General features: G+C 42.0%; 2 protein-coding genes across 2 annotated transcripts in view; one reads left to right on the top strand and one right to left on the bottom strand.

Annotated features, from left to right (window-relative positions):
- UBXN4 (UBX domain protein 4) overlaps nucleotides 1-18,129 on the bottom strand; it is a 44,516-nt gene extending 26,387 nt beyond the window's left edge. Inside the window, exons 1-5 of the mRNA XM_025403885.1 lie at nucleotides 17,719-18,129; nucleotides 10,541-10,643; nucleotides 5,116-5,144; nucleotides 4,413-4,531; nucleotides 2,714-2,888 (exon numbers count right to left, since the gene is read on the bottom strand). Coding sequence (XP_025259670.1) covers nucleotides 2,714-2,888; nucleotides 4,413-4,531; nucleotides 5,116-5,144; nucleotides 10,541-10,643; nucleotides 17,719-17,800 — 508 coding nt within the window. The 5' untranslated portion in view covers nucleotides 17,801-18,129. The remainder of the gene's footprint in view (nucleotides 1-2,713; nucleotides 2,889-4,412; nucleotides 4,532-5,115; nucleotides 5,145-10,540; nucleotides 10,644-17,718) is intronic.
- On the top strand, nucleotides 16,624-18,891 carry LOC112635802. The gene has a single exon (XM_025403886.1). The coding sequence runs from the start codon at nucleotides 17,073-17,075 to the stop codon at nucleotides 17,520-17,522; it is 450 nt and encodes a 149-aa protein (XP_025259671.1). The 5' UTR covers nucleotides 16,624-17,072; the 3' UTR covers nucleotides 17,523-18,891.
- Nucleotides 18,892-22,257: the final 3,366 nt, after the last annotated feature.

Genomic DNA, 22,257 nt, shown 5'->3' with positions numbered 1-22,257 from the left:
ACAGGGTCTGGCTCTGTCACCCAGGATGGACTGCAGTGACATGATCACAGCTCACTGCAGTACCAACCTCCCCAGCTTAAGCAACCCTCCCATCTCTCAGCCTCCTAAATAGCTGAAATTACAGGCATGTACCACCACACCTGGCTAATTTTGTATTTTTTGTAGAGACAAGAGTTTTGCCATGCTGTCCACGCTGGTCTCGAACTCCTGGGCTCAAGCAATCTGCCCACCTTGGCCTGTCAAAGCACTGGGATTATAGGTGTGAACAACCACAACTGACCAAAAAAAAAAAAAAAAAAAAAATTTTTTTAAGCTACAAAAAACTGAGATCAGAGCTGCTACCCACCTCAGATAAGCCACAGCTTGCAGTTTTAGTCCAGCCAAGTTAACTGTCTACTAAAACAAAAACAACACTCTTTGCAGGAATACAATGAAATTCAGAGTGTCTACGACAATGTACAAGATAGAATCCAGCATTTTTGACATATAAACAAAAAGGAAAATGTGACCCATTCTAAAGCGTAAAGGTGATCAACACAAACCAATCCTCAGATGAGCTAGATATTGAAACTGTCAGACAAGGACTTTAAAGCAGCCATTATAACTCAAATGAGGAAAAGGGAAATACACTTGAAATGAATTAAAAGAATAAAACATAGATTAAGACTACTCATTCTGCACAACTGTTGTAACTTATGAGTCAAACTATTTCAAAATAAAAAGTTATAATAAGATAGAAATAGAAATCCTAGAACTAAAAAAATGTATAACAGAATTTTATCTAAAATAAAAAATTCACTGGATGGGCTTAACATCAGAATGGAGATGATAAAGAGTCAGTGAACTTGCAGATCAACAGAATTATCCAATCCAAAGAAGAAGAAAAAATAAGAGTGAAAAAAATAAACCTGTGGGGCAATATCATGAAGCCTAATATACATGTAATTCATTCCAGCAAGATATATGGACCAAACTTCCCAAACCTGGTGAAAGTCACACATTTACAGATGCAAGAAACTAGGCAAATCAAAAACAGGATAAATACAAAGAAAAATACACTTAGGCATATCACAGTCAAATTGCTAAAAACCAAAGAAAGAAAGAAATCCTGAAAGCGGCCAGAGAAAACCAACATACTCCTTACAGGGAGGAACAATCAGAATTTGTGGAGACTTCTCATAGAACACTATGAAGACCAGAACACGGTGGACAATACCTGTAACTGTAAACACAAAATTTTTTTTTTTTTTTTTGAGACGGAGTCTCGCTCTGTCGCCCAGGCTGGAGTGCAGTGGCGCGATCTCGGCTCACTGCAAGCTCCACCTCCCGGGTTCACGCCATTCTCCCGCCTCAGCCTCCGAGTAGCTGGGACTACAGGCGCCCGCCACCACGCCCGGCTAGTTTTTTGTATTTTTAGTAGAGACGGGGTTTCACCATGTTAGCCAGGATGGTCTCGATCTCCTGACCTCGTGATCCACCCGCCTCGGCCTCCCAAAGTGCTGGGATTACAGGCTTGAGCCACCGCGCCCGGCCACACAAAATTTTTATATCCAGCAAAAATATCCTTCCAGAATGAAGATGAAACAAAGTCATTTCACATAAAGAAAACTCCAGACCTGTACAGTAAGTAATGCTAAAGGAAAATTTTCAGGCTGAAGGAATATTATACCAGAGGGAAACACGAAACTATCTTCAAAACGGAATGAAGAATTTTGGAAATGATATATATCCAGGTAAATATAATTAAAGTAATTATTCTGTTGTAGACCTAAATGAACATCCATAATAGAGTCCCTCAGGTCTGTACACATCCAGAAGCTGAATGATCCATGGATGTAAAACCTCAAAATGAGACAAACAGCTGTACTTCAAATACTCAAAACCTGTCATGTGTAACTCCACAAGGCAGCATTAATGTTAACAGGAAGTTATGGGGCATCAAATTTCAGCTCAATATAAGGAAGACTCTTTCTAAAAACTAGAGCTGTTCAACAACAGAACAGGCATCCTAGCAAGGTAATGAGCTTCCCATCATTGAATGCATTCAAATAAAAGCCTGATGATTATTTGTGTGGGATGCTGGAGTAGAATCATCTTTTAGGACACTAATATTCTAACATCTTGATTTATCTACCCCTGGGTAGCCTAATACAAAGCTACATTACACCAAACAACTCCAACCACAATCCCAAAAATTCAGTATAAAATTTCTCTTTTGCCTTTTCTATCAATGAGTTTACAGTCACACCTCTTACTTCTACAAGCTCTATTTCATAATTATCTTTTACCTCTAATTAAAAAATATACATATAATACTATTTTCTTAAATTTATATAGCTTTTTACATGCTATAAAAACAATTCCAAATATAATACATTAGTTCATTTGAACCTTTCAGAATTCTCTAGGCTAGTGAGAGATTTATAAAACTGCTCAGTGTCATGACATTCCTTGAAGCATATAGCGCAAGAGCAGAAATTATAAATCAATTCCTCTGGATTGTTGACTATTTGGGAGTCAAGTTGACATTCACTGACTTTATCGTCTTCTGCCACTAAATGACACGCGTATTTAATACAATCCTTAAATTTTAAGCTAAATAAATGTGAAGAAAAATACATACAATATATTTATTTTTAAAATATTAATATTTAAATATTAAAATGCAGTGAAGGAACTTCTATTGTACTCAAAAAGGTACATTAAAAGTTACCTGTTGCAGTATCTGACTTTGTATCAGAAGTGGGTGGTATCTCACAAAGCTCTGCATTTTTGGACTCAGAGTTTTCACAAGTGTTGTCAGGTTCAAATGAGGCAGATGGAGTAGACACTGAACTTTCTGACTGACTGCCATTTGCTACTGATGCTTCACTTTTTAGCGAATGCATCTAGGGAGAAAATAAATAAATTGGATTTTAATTAATAGATAAGAATCTAAACTTACCATGGCAGTAGAGACCAAAATACAGGTTAATTTATACTCTATAAAAAGAGAAACATGAAATGCTCATAAACAGATGAGTCCAAAATGTATAATCCTAAGCATGGTATAATCACATTATGGAATTTACCTGCAAGCTGGCAAGACCATAAAAAGATTTGTTAAAGCACACCATTGATTTTCCCTCAAATTAGAATTCAAAGAAAAAAGTTACAAACCTATTAGCCATTTGTCCAAAGTAGATAGAAATGATTACTGAGTATAAAGTTCTTAAAATATATTAAGCAATATACAGTTAGAGCCTTAATATGACAGCAACTTTCTCTTTCAACAAAGTTATGGTGATGTTCATTATGTGTTGAGATTGGGGTAAAAGATGGCTGGGCATGGTGGCTCATGCCTGTAATTTCAGCACTTTGGGAGGTCAAGGTGGGGAGATCACTTGAGGTCAGGAGTTCGAGACCAGCCTGGACAAGATGGCAAAACCCCGTCTCTACTAAAAATACAAAAATTGAGCTGGGCATGGTGGCACGTGCCTGTAATCACAGCCACTGGGGAGGCTGAGGCAGAAAAATTGCTCGAACCTGGGAAGTAGAGGTTGCAGTGAGCTGAGATCAGTCCACTGCACTCCAGCCTGGGCAACAGAGTGAGACTCCATCTCAAAAAAAAAAAAAAAAAAAAGGTAGCCTGTAATCCCAGCACTTTGGGAGGCCGAGGCGGGCGGATCATGAGGTCAGGAGATCGAGACCATCCTGGCTAACATGGTGAAACCCTGTCTCAACTAAAAATGCAAAAAATTAGCCGGGTGTGGCGGCGGGCGCCTGTAGTCCCAGCTACTTGGGAGGCTGAGGCAGGAGAATGGCGTTAACCCGGGAGGCGGAGCTTGCAGTGAGCCGAGATCACGCCACTGCACTCCAGCCTGGGTGACTGAGCGAGACTCCGTCTCAAAAAAAAAAAAAAAAAAAAAAGGAAAGAAGTCAGTCAAGTATTAAGTACTGGCTACTGGCACCTATAACTTTATGCTATTTACAAAACAGGTGACGAAGACAGTACTTACTACCTTTTAAAATTTTTGGCACGGCAGTTTCCTGAATATACAGAGGGGCTCCAAAAATATTCCAATGTCAGGAAGGGTGCGGTGGCTCACGCCTGTAGTCTCAGCACTTTGGGAGGTCAAGGTGGGCAGATCACCTGAGGTCAGGAGTTTGAGACCAGCCTGGCCAACAAGGTGAAACCCCGTCTCTACTAACAATACAAAAATTAGCCCAGCATGGTGCCTGTAATCTCAGCTACTTGGGAGGCTGGGGCAGGAGAATCACTTGAACCTGGGAGGTGGAGGCTGCAGTTGAGCCGATATCACACCACTGCACTCCAGCCTGGGTGACAGAATAAGACTTCATTTCAAAAAAAAAAAAAAAAATCCAATTCCTGACCTACCATTTACAGAAATAACAGTTCTGTTCCTTCTTACCTGTCGGACTTTGTGAATTCTTGTAACAAGTTCATCTGCAGAAACACTTCCTGCTATTACTTCCAAGGGAATTCCACTGTCTCCAATAAAGAAACTGGATGGAACACACACTACGGGATCTGTACAGTTTAATTAAGTCTAACAATTCATGTGAAACAAAAGGATAGTTTTATGAAATATTATTGGTAACAAAGGAAAACAAATCTTTGTGATTTTCACAACATAATCTAACATATTTATTAAATAATTTCAAGTACTGCATCATTATAACTGTAGTATTAATACATGTGACACATTAATTTATGAGGTATATTCAAGTGAAGAATCTACTACATTCTCCTCTATCATAACTTCCTTGCCCATCCATCTTGCTGCCAGCTGACTCTTGCAAACTACTTGTAACATTCCAACCCAACTGCTCTATATTTTTTTTTCAGATATTCACATTTTTAAAACTCCCTAGCCTATCTTTAGCTACAATGTATTATCTCAATGTATGGGGTGCACTACACTGTTGAGTTACTTTTATATATCTTTGAAATTTTCTATAATATTTTTCTACAATGAGGACACTTAGTAATAAAGTTTCCATAAAGAAGAATGTATGATTTCCTAAATAAAATGAATAATTTCTAAATTTCATAAATACCAAAAGGAAGATAAATAAATGTATATATATAAGCAATTCTTTACGAAAGGATACAGATCTGTGAAAACTGTAGGCAGGCTTCACTGTAAAACAAAATCAAACAGAAAATTACTAGATGAATGCAAGTATTTTCTAAATACTGAGTTGTTTTAATAAAATTTACTGTACCAATCACAAGTATTTTCCTGAAACTACCAGTGTCTTTCACAGCAATCAGGTAGAAGGAGAAAAATATAATTCTTATTTCATTAAGACTTTCTGGTTTGTTTTATAATTTTCAGATGAAAGAATTATTTGTGGCTGGGCATGGTGGCTCACGCTTATAATACCAGCACTTTGGGAGGCCGAGGCAGGCGGATCACTTGAGATCAAGAGTTCGAGACCAGCCTGGCCAACATGGTGAAACACCATCTCTACTAAAAATACAACAATTAGCTGGGCGCAGTGGCAAGTGCCTATAATCCCAACTACTTGGGAGGCTGAGGCGGGAGAATCGCTTGAACCCAGGAGGTCGAAGTTTCAGTGAGCCAAGATCGCATCATTGCACTCCAGCCTGGGCAACAAGAGCAAAAGTCTGTCTCAAAGCTCACAGCTGTAATCCAAGCACTCTGGGAAGCCGAGGTGGGTGGATCACCAGGTCAGGAGTTGAGACCAACCTGGCCAACATGTTGAAATCCAGTCTCTACTAAAACTGCAAAAATTAGCCGGGTGTGGTGGCACACACCTGTAATCCCAGCTACTGAGGAGTCTGAGGCAGGAGACTCTCTTGAACCTACCTGGTAGCCGGAGGTTGCAGAGAGCTGAGATCACACCACTGCACTCTGGCCGGGACGACAGAGTGAGACTTTGTCTCAAAAAAGAAAGAACTATTTGCTCTTACAACCCACAAGCTAGTGGCTGCATCTGGTGGCTAAAAAATTAATTTGGTATCTGCCATGCTGCTTCCTCAGTGGCAAGTATACCTGAATACAATATCTTAACCTGGAACATGAAGATATAAGGCCTACGACTTACTTAGGTGTGTGATAATGTAATAGTCTATAATAACAAAGGATTAAAAACAATCTACCTACCTATAAAAACTGAATAATTATGCAATCATAAAAAAAGGCAGGCCAGCACTGTGGCTCATATCTGTAATCCCAGCACTTTAGGAGGTCAAGGCAGGTGAGGAAACCGAGGTGAGGAATCCGTGACCAGCTTGGCAAACATGGCAAAACTCTGTCTCTACTAAAAATACAAAAATTGGCCTGGCGTGGTGGCTCGCACCTGTAATCCTAGCACTTTGGGAGGCCGAGGCAAGTGGATCACGAGGTCAGGAGTTCGAGACCAGTCTGGTCAACATAGTGAAACTCCCTCTCCACTGAAAATACAAAAAATTAACTGGGTTTGGTGGTGTGTGCCTGTAATCCCAGCTACTTGGGAGGCTAAGGCAGGAGAATTGCGTGAACCTGGGAGGCAGAGGTTGCAGTGAGCCGAGATCATGCCATTGCACTCCAGCCCAGGGGACAATGTGAGACTCCGTCTCAAAAAAAAAAAAAAAAGAAAAAGGTATAGAAAAGTATGTCAAAATGCTATTAATACTATTTTTGTAAAACATGGAAGAAAAACAAACATAAATACATTTTCCCTCCAGAGAAGGGAGCTGAGTGGTCAGGGATGGGAGACAGAATTTATAAGACCAGTAAGAGATAATGTAGATGCTTCCAATAATAAAACAAATGCTTCTGAGAACTAGACTTTGCTTTTTTCCCCCTGAATATAAAGCATTATCTTGAAAACAGAGTAAAATATCAAGAAAAAAAATTACCAAAAATCCTATTATCTCAGAAATAATAGTAAACTTTTAATGCATTTCCTACTAATCTATTTTCAACGCACGCTATCTCCAAAAATATATATACATTAAAATGCTCCCAAAACATTGGGTGACTTAGCGATTATGAAATAAAGGAAATTGCCGGGCGCGGTAGCTCAAGCCTGTAACCTCAGCACTTTGGGAGGCCGAGACGGGCGGATCACGAGGTCAGGAGATCAAGACCATCCTGGCTAACATGGTGAAACCCCGCCTCTACTAAAAAATACGAAAAACTAGCCGGGCGAGGTGGTGGGTACCTGTAGTCCCAGCTACTCGGGAGGCTGAGGCAGGAGAATGGTGTAAACCCAGGAGGCCAAGCTTGCAGTGAGCTGAGATCCGGCCACTGCACTCCAGCCCGGGCAACAGAGCGAGACTCCGTCTCAAAAAAAAAAAATAAATAAATAAAAATAAATTAAAAAAAAAAAAAGGAAATTTATTTTCCATAATTTAAAGGCACACTAGATTCTATCAGCATGCAGTCTACAGTGAAACAAACATGAACTATCACTATACACAGGTATCCCTGCATCTGCTAATAAAAATTTGTTTTTAAGGCCAGACGCGGTGACTCACGCCTGTAATCCCAGCACTTTGGGAGACCAAGGCGGGTGGATCACAAGGTCAAGAGATCGAGACCATCCTGGCTAACAGGGTGAAAACCCATCTCTACTAAAAATATTTTAAAAATTAGCTGGGCGTGGTGGCGGGCACCTGTAGTCCTAGCTACTCGGGAGGCTGAGGCAGGAGAATGGCATGAACTCGGGAGGTGGAGGTTGCAGGGAGCCGAGATCACGCCACTGTGCTCCAGCCTGGGCGACACAGTGAGACTCATCTCAAAAATAAATAAATAAATAAGAAATTTGTTTTTAAAAATGCCAGACACATCAGTCTGTACAATCTCAAGAATTCTAAAATTCTCATGTATTCCACATTCCCTATAAATCCCTATATTCTTCTTGCCATTGCCAACTCTAGAAGGTGCTTCAGTAAGGTAATGGACAAAAAAAAAAAATGATATACTTAAGTTGACAGATTCTGTTTTTTAAAAACTACTCAGTAAATACATATTTCAGTAACTCTTGTGAGACAGGCTATACTACGATTTGATGTTTTTGTAAATATAGAACATTTTTACATAAAGTTTACAAACTTACAGGCAAATTTCTGAATTTTTTTCTTTTTTTGAGACAGAGTCTTGCTCTGTTGCCCAGGCTGGAGTGCGGCACAATCTCGGCTCACTGCAAGCTCTGCCTCCCGGGTTCACAGCACTCTCCTGCCTCAGCCTCCCGAGTAGAAATTTCTGAATGTTTTAATCTTGACAGTGATTTTCAAACACATTATTCATTCTGCTATTATCAAAATTAAAAGGACAGGAATACCACTTTGAAAGTGCTAATGAATTAATGTTTTCAGCACCAGGCACAGTGAAGCATGCCTGTAACTAGAGCTATTTGGGAGGCTGAGATGGGAGGATCTCTTCGGTGCAATATTTTAAGACCAGCCTGGGCAACATAGTGAAATCTTGCTTAAAAGAAAAAAATAAATAATAATGTTTTTAGGTAATGATCACTGATAGCTGCTAATGTCATAAAGAGAAAAGAGGGCATCTGTCTTCTGACAGAAGACACATTACTATCTATGAAGTAGTCTTAGGACAGGATGGGGGAGGGGAAACAAACCTGAATCTACCTATCAATTTACAGAAAACAGGAAAGAACCAACTTGACACTAACACGATGCAGTCAACAAAATCCAGACGGGAGGAAACCACAGAACAAATGTATAGAAAAAATGATCTGGTGTCTTTAAAATACAAATTCCAAAGAGCAGGGGAGTTGGAGGAGAGGCCTACATACTGAGAGAAATCAATGCATCCCAATGTGTGGCCCTTGAATAATTTTGAACTAAAAAACTGCAATAAAGAAATAAAACTATGACTTTGAAGAGACAACTGAAAAGTAGAACACTGGCTGGTTATCTGATATTAAAGAATTATTAGTTTGTGAAGTATTAATATTATAGTTATGTTTAAAAAATTCACAATCCTTGTATTTCGGAGACATACTAAAATATTTATAGATGAAGTGATACAGTGACTGTGATTTGTTTAAAAATTATTTGGATTGAGTGGAAATGGGTGGGGGTACAGATGAAACAAGACTGACCATGAATTAATTACCAAAGCTAGTAGACAAGTACATGGGGTACATTACACTGTTACATTACTTTCATATATGTTTGAAACTTCCTATAATAAAAATTATTTTAAAAGATGGAGAGGAGGAATGGAGAAACAAAACAGTCTTGTGGACATCAGGCACTGTGAGGAACATACAAATGTCCTTATTTCTATTGATTAAATGACTCCATTCCCAAAAATAGGATTCAAAACAGTGAGTGATCAACCTCTCAGAGATATTCAATGTATGATTTACCATTACTTCCAAGTTTTTAGAAGCTGGAGATCACTGTTCTTTTTGCATTCCTGGTACATGTTAGATGGCTGCTTGGTAGACTAGGAAAGCTTGAAGTTTTTTCAGCAGGATTCATGATGCATTTAGCAAATGGCAGTTAGAATTTAAGTTCCTAATATGCCTTAGATATCCAAAAACATAACATTCTTTTTTTTTTTTTTTGAGACAGACTTGCTCTCTCGCCCGGGCTATAGTGCAGTGGTGCAGTCACAGCTCACTGCAGCCTCAATTTCTTTTTTTTTTTTTTTTTTTGAGACAGAGTCTTGCTCTGTCGCCCAGGCCGGAGTGCAGTGGCCAGATCTCAGCTCACTGCAAGCTCCGCCTCCTGGGTTCAAGCGATTCTCCTGCCTCAGCCTCCCAAGTAGCCGGGACTACAGGCGCCCGCCACCTCGCCCGGCTAGTTTTTTGTATTTTTTAGTAGAGACGGGGTTTCACCATGTTAGCCAGGATGGTCTTGATCTCCTGACCTCGTGATCCGCCCGTCTCGGCCTCCCAAAGTGCTGAGATTACAGGCTTGAGCCACCGCGCCCGGCCTGCAGCCTCAATTTCAACCTCCTGGGCTCAGGTGATCCTCTTACCTCAGCCTCCCAAGTAGTTGGGATTACAGGCATGTGCCACCACATCTGGCTAATTTTTGTATTTTTTTTTTTTTTTTTTAGTAGAGACAGGGTCTCACTGTGTTGCCCAGACTGGTTTCAAACTCCTGACCTCAAGTGATCTGCCTGTCTTGGCCTCTCAAAGTTCTGGGATTACCAGCATGAGCCACTGTGCCTGGCCTACATTCTTTTTTTTTTTAAGATAGAGTTTGACTCTGTCACCCAGGCTGCAGTGCAGTGGCATGATCACAGCTCACTGTAGTCCCAATCTTCAGGGACCAAGTGATCCTCCCGTCAGCCTCCCAAGTAGCTAGGACCACAGGCACACATCCCACTCCTAATGGTATTATTTTTTGTAGAGACAGGGTCTCACTACATTGCCCAGGCTTGTCTCTAACTCCTGGGCTCAAGCGATCCTCCCACCTCAGTCTCCCAAAGTGCTAGACGTGCCCAGCCCAACATCAACATTCTTACAGTCCAAGAGTATCACTATAAATCAAAGATAATACTATAAATTTTAAAACTAATAAAATATTAAAACATAAACAAACCTTTTGGTATCGATTTTAATAGCAACAAAACTGTTTGAAGATGCTTCTGTAACTTTATCATCTTCCCAACTTGCAGCCATCCGTGTAGACTGTTCATCATCACCTGTAGAACATTTAAAAAATTCTTATACCAGGCCAGGATCTGCTGATTGCAAATTCTTTTTCCCTGGAAAACGAAAACTTCAAATAAAATATAATCCCACCTATACTACTTTCTGCCAAATTTGAAAACTGAATTTTCCACTAAATGAAAAGTGTGACTGCATACATAGTTCACATCATGAAGAGCAATGAAAACAAACTACATTGGAGTATTTAAATGACACAAAGTATTTCATAAAAGAAGTCATCTAAATTATGATGTGAAAAGTACCACAACAATAAGTAGTCATAGGCAGAAATGTGCAGTGCCTATTTGGGCTTTTGTACATGAGATTTTAGAAAATTAAAAGTTGCAGGCTGGGTGCAGTGGTTCGCGCCTATAATCCCAGCACTTTGGGAGGCCAAGGCGGGTAGACCGCCTGAGGTCAGGAGTTCGAGACCAGACTGGCCAATATGGTGAAACCCCGTTTCTACTTAGCTGGGTGTGGTGGCACATGTCTGTAATACCAGCTACATGGGAGGCTGAGGCAGGAGAATCACTTGAACTCGGAAGGTAGAGGCTGCAGTGAGCTGAGATCGCCCCACTGCACTCCAGCCTAGGCAAGAGAGTGAGACTGTCTATACAGAGAGGGAAAAAAAAGTTTGTTATCTGTCCTTTATGTGGCACCTTTCTGTTGAGTTCAACATCTCCACTCCACAGCATTTATACTCCAAAATTCCTCCAATGTAGACAGAGGCAGGTACAATTCTGTTTGCAATTTTAGACTTGCCTTTTATTGTAGGTATGCTAATTATAAAAGGTAGGCTAAACTATAACTAATCTATGGTGATGGAATTCAGTATAGTGGCTACCTTCATAGAGGGGAAGGGTACCACCAACTGAGAAAGAGCATGAAGGAGCCTTCTAGAATGCTGAAAATGTTCTGTATCTTTTTTTTTTTTTTTTGAGATGGAGTTTTACTCTTGTTGCCCAGGCTGCAGTGCAACAGCGCGATCTTGGCTCACTGCAATCTCTGCCTCCCGGGTTCAAGAGATTCTCCTGCCTCAGCCTCCTGAGTAGCTGGAATTACAGGTGCCCGCCACCACGACCGGCTTTTGTATTTTTAGTAGAAACGGGGTTTCACTATGTTGGCCAGGCCAATTTAATGCACCTTAGCCTTCTTCACTGCAGTTATTCGTTTATGGTAACTCCATCCTTTCAGTTCTCAAGCCAAAAACTTTAGTTTTCCTTGATTGTAACTGACCTATCTCCAAAATACATCAATAATGTAACTATTTCTTACCACCTCCACTACTGCTACCCTGATCCAAGCTATCACATCTCACCTAGAAGCCTAGTAAAAGCCTCCAAACTGGTCTTCCTGCTAAGTCTATTCTTAACACAGCAACCTTCTCTTAAAAAAAAAAGATCATATCATCTCTCTGCTTAGATCACACAATGGCTCCCCATTTTCCTCAGAGTAAAAGCCAAAGTCCTTACAGGGGGCTACAAGCCCCACACATCAGGCCTCCAACTACTTCTGTGACCTCATCCCTTTTTCCTTTCTTGTTATTTTTTCCTTCTATTCCTCAAATATGAAAGACACTCCAGCTATAAGGTCTTTGTACTAGTTGTTTCCTCTGCCTGTAATGTTATTCTCCCAAATAACTACATGGTTAACTTCCAACTCCCTTAAAACTTTGCTCAAATATCAGCTCAATAAAGCTGACACTTAATCACTCACTTTAGTATTACAACTTCCCTAATCACTCACTTTAAAATTACACTCAAGACATTCCCAAAGCTCTCTTATCTCCTGTTCTGTTTTTCTGTATTACTTATCACCTTCCAATATATTATGCATTTTTAATTATGTTTACTAGTATCTGTCTCCCCTAACTAGAATGAAGGTTCCATGAAGGCAAGGATTGGTTCCATTTTATTTACTGATAACACTAAAATCCCTACAAAACAATACAGTAGACACTCAGTAAGTACTCTGTGGAGTCGCTAAATGCCTAATATAGTTAAGTATGATGGCATGCCTATAATAATTGCCTCTAATGCTGTTTATTTGAATATATTTTACTAGATGAGATTAGGAATACCAGAAATAGGAGTTTGAGAAATTTGGCCACGTAAAAGTAAACGGGGCCAGGCGCAGTGGCTCATGCCTGCAATCCCAGCACTTTGGGAGGCCGAGGTGGGTAGATCACAAGGTCAAGAGATCTAGACCAGCCCGGCACGGTGGCTCACGCCTGTAATCCCAGCACTTCGGGAGGCCAAGGCGAGCGGATCACGAGGTCAGGAGACTGAGACTATTCTGGCTGACACGGTGAAACCCCGTCTCTCCTAAAAATACAAAAAATTAGCCGGGTGTGGTGGCACATGCCTGTAGTACCAGTTACTCGGGAGGCTGAGGCAGGAGAATCGCTTGAACTAGGGAGGTGGAGATTGTAGTGAGCCGAGATTGCACCACTGCACTCCAGCCTGGCGGCAGAGCGACACTCCATCTAAAAAAAAAAAAAGTAAACAGGACTAGAATGCATCCACAGATCAAATGCTCCATTAAGAATGCTCCATTTGCAGACTCCCAGATGCTGAAGATGCAAAATAACGAGAAGTTACTATTTGCAAGTGAGATCACTCTGAATGCATCTTCAGAAACCATTGGATGAGGAGAGTTGTAAGATTCCAAATAAATGACTCACCTACCAAAGAAAAATAACTGTATGGGAACATTCTTACTACAAACACTTCTCAGAGAAGGCTGTGAAGAGTGAGAAATTCTTTCCATTCATTCTTTTATATGTTCACTATTTTATTGCACATTTATTTTGTTCTAGACATTGAACTGTATACTAAATATAAACCAAATGACACACTGTCTGCCTTCAACAGAGCTTAAAATCTAATGATATACAAAATTTTTAAACAAATAGACACTATACATAATTACAGTAATAAATGCTATGAAAAAGAAAACTATGAGAGAAAGTAACCAGAGAACTCTTTATAATGGTCAGAGAAGCCCTCTCTGAGGTGACAGTTAAGCTAAAATCTAAAGGATGAAAGAGTTCAGTCATGCCAAGAGCCAGAAGAATTCACCATGCAGAAGGAACACGTCTGTAGGGAAAGGCCTATGTGATTGGCAACGTTGTGAACAACCGAGCTCAAGACAAGACTGAAGAGTTAAGATTCAAAGATAACTGTCTCACATTTATGGTTTATCCAACAAGATGTATGGTAGTGCCACTCAGATGCAGAACACTGGGAGAGAAACACAGGTTTGGGCAGTACATACATGTTTAGGCTTGAGAATCCTGGGAGAATCTAAACAGGGATATCATGTAAGTAGCTGAAAGTATAAATCTTGTTTCTTGTGAGGCTGGTGTGTCACTCCTTCACCTATACTGTCCCAAAAGTCTCAACCCCACTGGCAGTGTCTGTCCTAGACTCAGCCTAGTGGTGGCCACTGCTGCTTGATCAGCAGTGGTGGAAAGCCGAATGGAATTACTCAATGCTCAATGACAACTTTCCTAATACTACTAAGTGGGATGATTGTCAGCTAACTCTGGTATCTTTCTTTTCCTATTTTTAATCAAATTATCAACCATGAAGTTAGGTGGGCCTAAGATTTTAGGAGAAAACATCGTATCCTTTGTATCAGCAGTATCTTAAGTGAAGGCACTTAAAGAGAGCAACAGGAACTCAGAAGCAAAGAGTTGCAGACCCTCATACAGTCTTTACGACGTAAAAAAAATCTCAACCGCGCCAGGCGCGGTGGCTCATGCCTGTAATCCCAGCATTCTGGGAGGCTGAGGCAGGTGGATCACGAGGTCAGGAGTTCAAGACCGGCCTGGCCAAGATGGTGAAACCAAGTCTCTACTAAAAATACACAAATTAGCTGGGCGTGGTGGTGGGTGCTTGTAATCCCAGCTACTTGGGAGGCTGAGGCAGAGAATTGCTTGAACCCAGGAGGCGGAGGTTGTAGTGAGCTCGGATCGTGTCACTGCACTCCAGCCTGGGCGACAGAGCGAGACTCTATCTCAAAACAAAAACAAGAACAAAAACAAAATCTCAACTGCTCAAAACCTAAAGGCTTCTGTGGTCTACATTCACCAGAAAAGGCAGTCAATGGCGTCTGTCATTAACAAAGTTTAGCCTACCTACCTGGCAACACTAGCCAGCGAACAGATACCTTTATTTCAGTCTTCTTGTCAGATTATTCCACCTTCCCAGGTATTAAATGAAAATCGTTCTGTTTCACTTACTTTACACAGCCACAATACTTTGAAAAATCATATTAATCTGTTGGCTCAAGTAGTAGTAATCTCTCCAGTCTCCAAACATCAACTCCACAATATTCTTTAATTCATCCATCAAAATATCACTAACTAAAGACAACTTGCCTGAAACATTTCTCACTTGAATAGTTCTATGAACCGAAGTGTACTCTTGAGATCACTTCTTCCAGCTATAAAGATATCTTTCAATTTTTCCATTAAGTTGATATATTATTACTGAGGTCTCAGACCTAAGAAAATCACGAGTTCTGGCTTCAAAGTCATGAAGAAAGCTCTAAGCAATCTGTAAGTGTTTTGGTTTCATGAGTCCAGTATCTACATATTCCTAGAGTGACACTAATCCTACTTAGTCTTGGGGACTAAGTAGGCTAAACTCTAAAAAAATCTAGCTGTATTTTGGAACAGGTCAAGGGACAGACTTTTTTGTGAGACTGCTAACAGTCTTCCTGCAAACATTCAAGATTACATGTATTTAGAATATAATGTAATCATCATTACAATGATGAATTACAATATAATGTAATCATTACAATAATGAATACCATGTAATCATCACTAAAAAGTTAACTGAAGAAAGTATATATACACACAAAGCCCCGAAAGGCAAGACCTATAACTTTATTTAACTATTCCAATAATTTGTACTACAGCTTCCAAATATTAATATTTGTTAATAAAAATCTCTCATTTCTTTTTTTAAATTAACTAATTCACCTCAAGAGTGCCTTCTAGGAATGTCTGGACATTTGTTCAAAAACATGACTACCATAATCCTAGATTTCTGATTTCTATACCAATTTAAATCACCAATTTAAAATTGTTCAGTTTTTTCCTTAAGAAACAAAAAAGCGGACAGTTTTTTTGAAGCTACCAAAAATTGGACTGTTAAGACAACATGTAAATCCTTTTTGTGACCCTAGTGGAAGTCACTTTATGACTGCTGACCTGAGTGCCTAATCTATAAAATGGGGATAATTAAACCTGTTCTATTTACTGCAAGGATCAACTGAGATATTAGGAGAAAAACAATTTAAAACCTACTACTGGCCGGGCGCGGTGGCTCAAGCCTGTAATCCCAGCACTTTGGGAGGCCGAGACGGGTGGATCACGAGGTCAGGAGATCGAGACCATCCTGGCTAACACAGTGAAACCCCGTCTCTACTAAAAATACAAAAACTTAGCCGGGCGAGGTGGCGGGCGCCTGTAGTCCCAGCTACTCGGGAGGCTGAGGCAGGAGAATGGCGTAAACCCGGGAGGCGGAGCTTGCAGTGAGCTGAGATCCGGCCACTGCACTCCAGCCTGGGTGACAGAGCGAGACTCCGTCTCAAAAAAAAAAAAAAAAAAAAAAAACAAAAAAAAAACCTACTACTGTAGGTTTTAAACCTACTGTAGTCAAAAACCTACTACTGTACACAATAAGCATAGTGTCATTTACTTTTCCTTCCATTTTCAATCCATTTTTTTCTTACAGGATTACAGAATTTATGTAAAGTATAATATAAACCCCAGACAGCATAACAGAATCTGAACTACTCAAGCTCTTCTAATAAACAGCATTGAGCTAAAAATTTAGCGTAACAAAACAATTATAAATTCCAAATTTAATAATGCTGAATGACATTCACGTTTCAGTAATTCGTTCTTCACTGCAGTGCGTAAAGTTATAGAGCTATTAAAAGACGTGAATTATGAATAAATCGTTATTAAATAAAAATAGTTGAAGAAATACACTTCAAATTAACAATAGCCACAAACATTGATTTGATCCATGTAATGAGAATGAGCAGAACCGTAGAGGCAGGGAGTTTACTGTAAATCTACAAGATTTCAGTAATAAAACAGGAGAATATGGAGAAAAACAGCCCAGATCAACACAGAGTAAATGAGTTAATAGAGGATCTCAAAGTTGTGTAGCTTTTAGCCTAGGAAGACAATAAACGGAAGAAACCAAGGACTGAACATCTATTTCTTTGAAACTAATGGATTTTTTTTTTAAACTTGCAACATTATTACACACTAGATCCCTTACCAAGACTGCCACTAAAAAAAATTAAACCTCTATTCGGCTCAAAAGTTTCCGTTTCAGGAACATACGAACACCAGTAACCGTGAACATCAGGTGGTTTCTCTTTGTTGCTTATCGATGACACAGCTTTCTTCCCGACCGTCCACAACTAATTACAACCCAACTGCTTGCCTAATGGCCCGTTCCTACCTCCACCTAAACAGTAGTAAAGAAACGGGGGTACAAGCAGCCCAAAGAGGGTCCTTGCAGACAGAGAGGGGCGTCAGGCAGAGGGTCGCGAGGGTCTGGCTGCGCAGGGGAGAGGTTCGGGGCGACGAGCGGGGCTGGGCGGCTGGGGCCTGCTGGCCGCGTCCCTCGCCCCGAGCGGAGAGATTTCGGCGGGGCTCGGGGCGCTTTGAAGACCAGGGCCAGACACTGCCTCTGGCCCGGGTGCCGGGAGAGGCAGCGGTGGGGCAAGGCCCGCTGTATCTCAAACGGACCGGGGACAGCCACGGGCCGGCAGCTCGGGCCTCTCAGGCACGGAGGAAAGGCTGGGGGCGCCCGGGGCCTGAAGGAACAGGGCGCTGAGGGTCTGCATGGCCCCTGTCGGGGATCTGGCGGCGGAGTCGCAGCCGTCCCTGGGGCGCGGGGCAGTAGTGGCAGTTGTGCGAGCCGACAGGCGCCCGCGTCTCGGGGAGGGCGGGCCGGCGGCTGAGGTATACAAGAGGATGAAGGTAGGCCGGAGGGGTGTCCCGGCCGCCTCTCGAGCCCCTGCCTCCTTCACCTGCCACGAACACCACGAAGACCGCGCCGCTCCTTTTGGCCGTCGCGATGGCGGCCGGAATGGCGCCCTGGAACCACAGCATCGCTCCCTTCGGGCCCAGGCGCTCGCTCGGTGTGTAGTCTCCGCAGTCCCGGAACCGGCTCCGCCCTCCGTCTTCGTCCGGCTCTGCGGCCCCCGCAACCTCGGCTGGTGCGGCCCCCACCTCCGGCTCAGCACAAGCGCGCAGGCCCGTCAGTGGCAACCGGAGACGCGCGCTAGCGCACGCGAGAACACCCCACGTCACATGACGCAACCCGTCGCTGTTCGTGCCCCAGGGCCTTCTCTCGTTGGCGAGTCGGTGGTGCGTGCGCGCGCCCGCTAGGCCTCCGGCCGCGCAGTCCAGGAAGTGGAGGAAGGCAGTGGGAAGGATGAGTAACCGCTACGACACGTCGGCGGCGCCTGCAGTGAGGCATGATGGGAATTGTAGTCCATTTAGGCTTATTCGCCTCCATATTGTGGAGCATGTAACTGTGGGTTCTGAGGCACGGCTAAAGGGGACAGTAGTGAGGGCCACTACACAGTCTATAAAGGGGAGAGGGAGAAAGAGAAGTGTCACTCCGACTGGCATATGCTATTCTCGGCCTCGTTGAGACTCCCACTGTGGAGGAAATCGTCCTCGCATGGAACTAAATGGGCTTTGTAGGGATTAACTCCGAGGCTTTGATTTTTTCTGAACGTAGCCCAACTTTGTACAAACACAGGATAAAAACCGCAAGTCACCTTCTGTAATAACCTGTAGTCCATGTGCCTAAGCGGAGGAATTGGTGGCACGCAGGCCTTCAGCAATTTCCTAGACACTGGATAGAGATCATTCCAAAACTTCAAAACCCTTTAGGCTATTGCCACAGCTACTTTTTAAAGTAACACAAAAGCAGAAAATAGATTATTTTCCAGCTACTTTCCATGGTAATACAAAAGAGACTAGATAGTGATTTATTTTCCAATTTTCTGGGAGCATGTCCTATAATCAAGATGTGGCGCTTTGTGGTTGGCTGCCATTAAATGAAAACTGATCCATATTTAATTCTTTTATGAAATTACATGGTCCGTAATAACTATTAGCTAAAGGCTTGCATGGTTTATTTACAGTTGCATATACTATTATGTTAAATTCTACATCAATTAAATTTATCTTCCAGCAGTACAACTATCTGACAATCTTTGCAAGATAAAGGAAGTGATACATCTGAATATACCACCTTTCCTACAGATATTTTCCCTAAAAATAGCTAATTATTTGAGCTTCGATTTTTGTACTTTTTCTCCCAATCAGGCCTTTCATGTATAGTGTTATTATAAACTGAGACATAATGCTGATTAGGGACAGTTGCTTCTATAGGACACCAGTCCTATAGAAAAATTAGAGTTGACCTTTAACATCAACTTTAACAGACTTCTTGAAATTCGATCAATCTAGAAATTATTCCAATAGAGTTATGTCTTTAATTATCTCTAATTTTAGAATTAAATAAGAATCCTTCATAGTTTTATATTCATTTGTCAAGTGTTTATCCCTCATCTATTATGAGCGAGGCATTGTGCCTGGCGCTGATAAGGAGGTGAGGGAGTCAGAAAAAGGCCCTGTCTTTGTGGCTGTACAGTCTAGTAAGGAAGACAGACATTGATTAAGTGATTATTAGTGATGATGAATGTCACAGAAGGGTAACTCAGAGTGCTACAGAAGTGTATGAAGATGGGACCGAATACGGACTAATGGAATCAGAAAGGGCCTTCGTGAGGAAATGACATGTCGGGGAACTCTAGGTAGGTGAAGGAGAAAGCCATTCCACGTGGAGCAAGCAGCAGTGTGAGGTTCTGAAGCAAGCAAACACAGTGCACTTGCAGAACTAAAAAATGCCCAGTGTGGCTATAACATAGAAAGAGGAGTGTGGTACAAGTGAGACTGGAAAGCTAGGCAAGGATCAGATGATACAGAGTCTTGAAAATCATGTTAAAAATTTTAAGACATTTTTCTAAGGATTACAGGAAGCCATTGAAAAATTTTAAACAGAAGAGCTGGCCAGGCACAATGGCTCACAGCTGTAATCCCAGCACTTCGGGAGGCCGAGGCGGGCAGATCACGAGGTCAGGAGTTCGAGACCAGCCTGACCAACATGGTGAAACCCTGTCTCTACTAAAAATACAAAAATTAGCCGGGCATGGTGGCGCACGCCTGTAATCCCAGCACTCAGGAGGCTGAGGCAGGAGAATGGGAGGCGGAGATTGCAGTGAGCCAAGATCGCGCCACTGCCCTCCAGCCTGGGTGAAAGAGCAAGACTACATCTCAAAAAAAAACAAAAAAAACAAAAAAAAACAGAAACAAAATTAAACAGATACATATCAGACTTCCATTTTTAAATTGTAGCATAGCAATTGAATAGATTGGATTTGAAGTGGAAAGGCTGAATGTGAAGAGACCAGATAAGAGGCACTTATTCATGTATTAACATGAGGGAGATAGTGAAGTGGATACTTTTGATATTCTGGAGACAGACCCAATATATTTTGTTGATTCCATGTGGAGGTTGAGGAAGAAGTACTCAAGAAGGGATTTTGCAGCCAGGTGTGGTAGCTCATGCCTGTAATCCAAGCACTTTGGGAGGCCAAGGCAGGAGGATTGCTTGAACCCAGGAGTTTAAGGCTGCAGTGAGCCCTGACTGCACTGCTGCACTCCAGCTTGGGCGACAGAGTGAGACCCTGTCTCTAAAGAAAAGAGAGAGAGAGAGAGAAATCTGGGGTATCTGCCTTGAGAAATTGTAAAGAAGATGGTACTGAGATAGGCAACACTGAAAGAAGCGCAGGATGGTGGGGAGGTTGTTTGTGAAGGTGTGAGTTCAATATTAAACGTGTGTTTGGAGTACCTCTAGAGAGATACTCACATGGAAGTGTTAAGTAGGCAGATAGCTATTAGTCTTGGAGCTCAGATAACAGTTATTAACTAGAGATAGGAAACTGAGAATTCTCTATATACAGGGGATCAGTGAGGCACTGGAGGATAACGATACCATTACGTAGGGAGATGGTGCAAAGTGAGGTAAGAGCATGATTGAGGTCTTAGGGCCTCCAACGTTTATAGGATTGTATTAAAAAGTATAAACCAGTAAAAGAGACTTAGCAGGAAAGGCAGAGTGTGGGGTGGTGGAGGAAAATGGGAGAGTGTGTGATATCAAGGAAGCCAAGGGTAGAAAGAGTGTTAAGAAAGGAGAAGCAGTGGTGTGGAATGCTGCTGTTGGGTCAATTAAGATGAGAGACTAAAAAATGTCCATTGTTTTTAGTAACACAGAGGTCATTTTAAGCTTAGCAAGAGCAATTCTCATGGTTCTTGTGTACAGAAGCCAGATGGCAGAAGGTTGAAAAGTAGGGGGAGGTAAAGAGTCAGTGAGTGTGAAGGCGAGGAGGAAGAAAGGAACATTAGCTGGACAGGAATTTGGATTGGGAAAGACAACCTTTTTAAAGATGGGTGAGATTTGCACAAAATTAAATGCTGCTGGAAAGGAGCTGGTCTTAGATTAAACAAATGAGAAGACAGAAGGCCCCTCTGGAGAGGGGAGGGAAAATGGAGTACATAGCACATTCTGTTGATGGCCGATCCAGCAGTCATTCTTCTACCATGCCTTTATTATTCCCTCCTGACAGAGTTCACTTTCTTTTTTTTTTTTTTTTTTTTGAAACAGAGTCTTGCTCTGTCACCCAGGCTGGAGTGCAGTGGCACCATCTCGGCTCACTGCAAGCTCCGCCTCCCGGGTTTACACCATTCTCCTGCCTCAGCCTCCCGAGTAGCTGGGACTACAGGTGCCCGCCACCACGCCTGGCTAATTTTTTTGTATTTTTAGTAGAGACGGGTTTTCACTGTGTTAGCCAGGATGGTCTCAATCTCCTGACCTCGTGATCCGCCCACCTTGACCTCCCAAAGTGCCGGGATTACAGGCATGAGCCACTGTGCCTGACAACAGAGTTCACTTTCTACTGAGAGGCAAAACTGCCAGGCTGAGGTGGGCGGATCACTTGAGGTCAGGAGTTCGAGACCAGCCTGGCCAACATGGTGAAACCCCATCTCTACTAAAAATACAAAAATTAGCCAGGCATAGTGGCACACACCTGTAATCCCAGCTACTTGGGAGGCTGAGGCATGAGAATCGCTTGAACCCGGGAGGTGGAGGTTGCAGTGAGCTGAGATTGCGCCACTGCACTCCAGCCTGGGCAACAGAGTGAGACCCTGTCTCAAACAACAACAACAAGAAGAACAAAGCAACCTGCTAGATACTGGGCTTTTTCAACCTCCCCTTGAAGCCAGTAAAACCTCGTAGGAAGGGGAGGGGGTGAGAGGGGCTACTTCTAGGAAACGCTTTCCTAATAAAAGACATATAGAAGAAAGCACAGATTGGGCACAGTGGCTCATGCCTATAATCCCAACATGTTGGGAGGCTGAGATGGAAGGATTGCTTGAGGCCAGGAATTTGAGACTAGCCTGGGCAACATAGTGAGACTGTCTCTACAAAA

This window comes from Theropithecus gelada, chromosome 12 (assembly GCF_003255815.1).
Source record: "Theropithecus gelada isolate Dixy chromosome 12, Tgel_1.0, whole genome shotgun sequence".
Taxonomy (NCBI): domain Eukaryota; kingdom Metazoa; phylum Chordata; class Mammalia; order Primates; family Cercopithecidae; genus Theropithecus; species Theropithecus gelada.
This window is presented reverse-complemented; position numbering and strand designations above follow the sequence as displayed.

What these genes read in the sequence shown, in the direction of transcription:
- LOC112635802 (XM_025403886.1), top strand. Translation starts at nt 17,073, where the DNA reads ATGACACAGCTTTCTTCCCGACCGTCCACAACTAATTACAACCCAACT.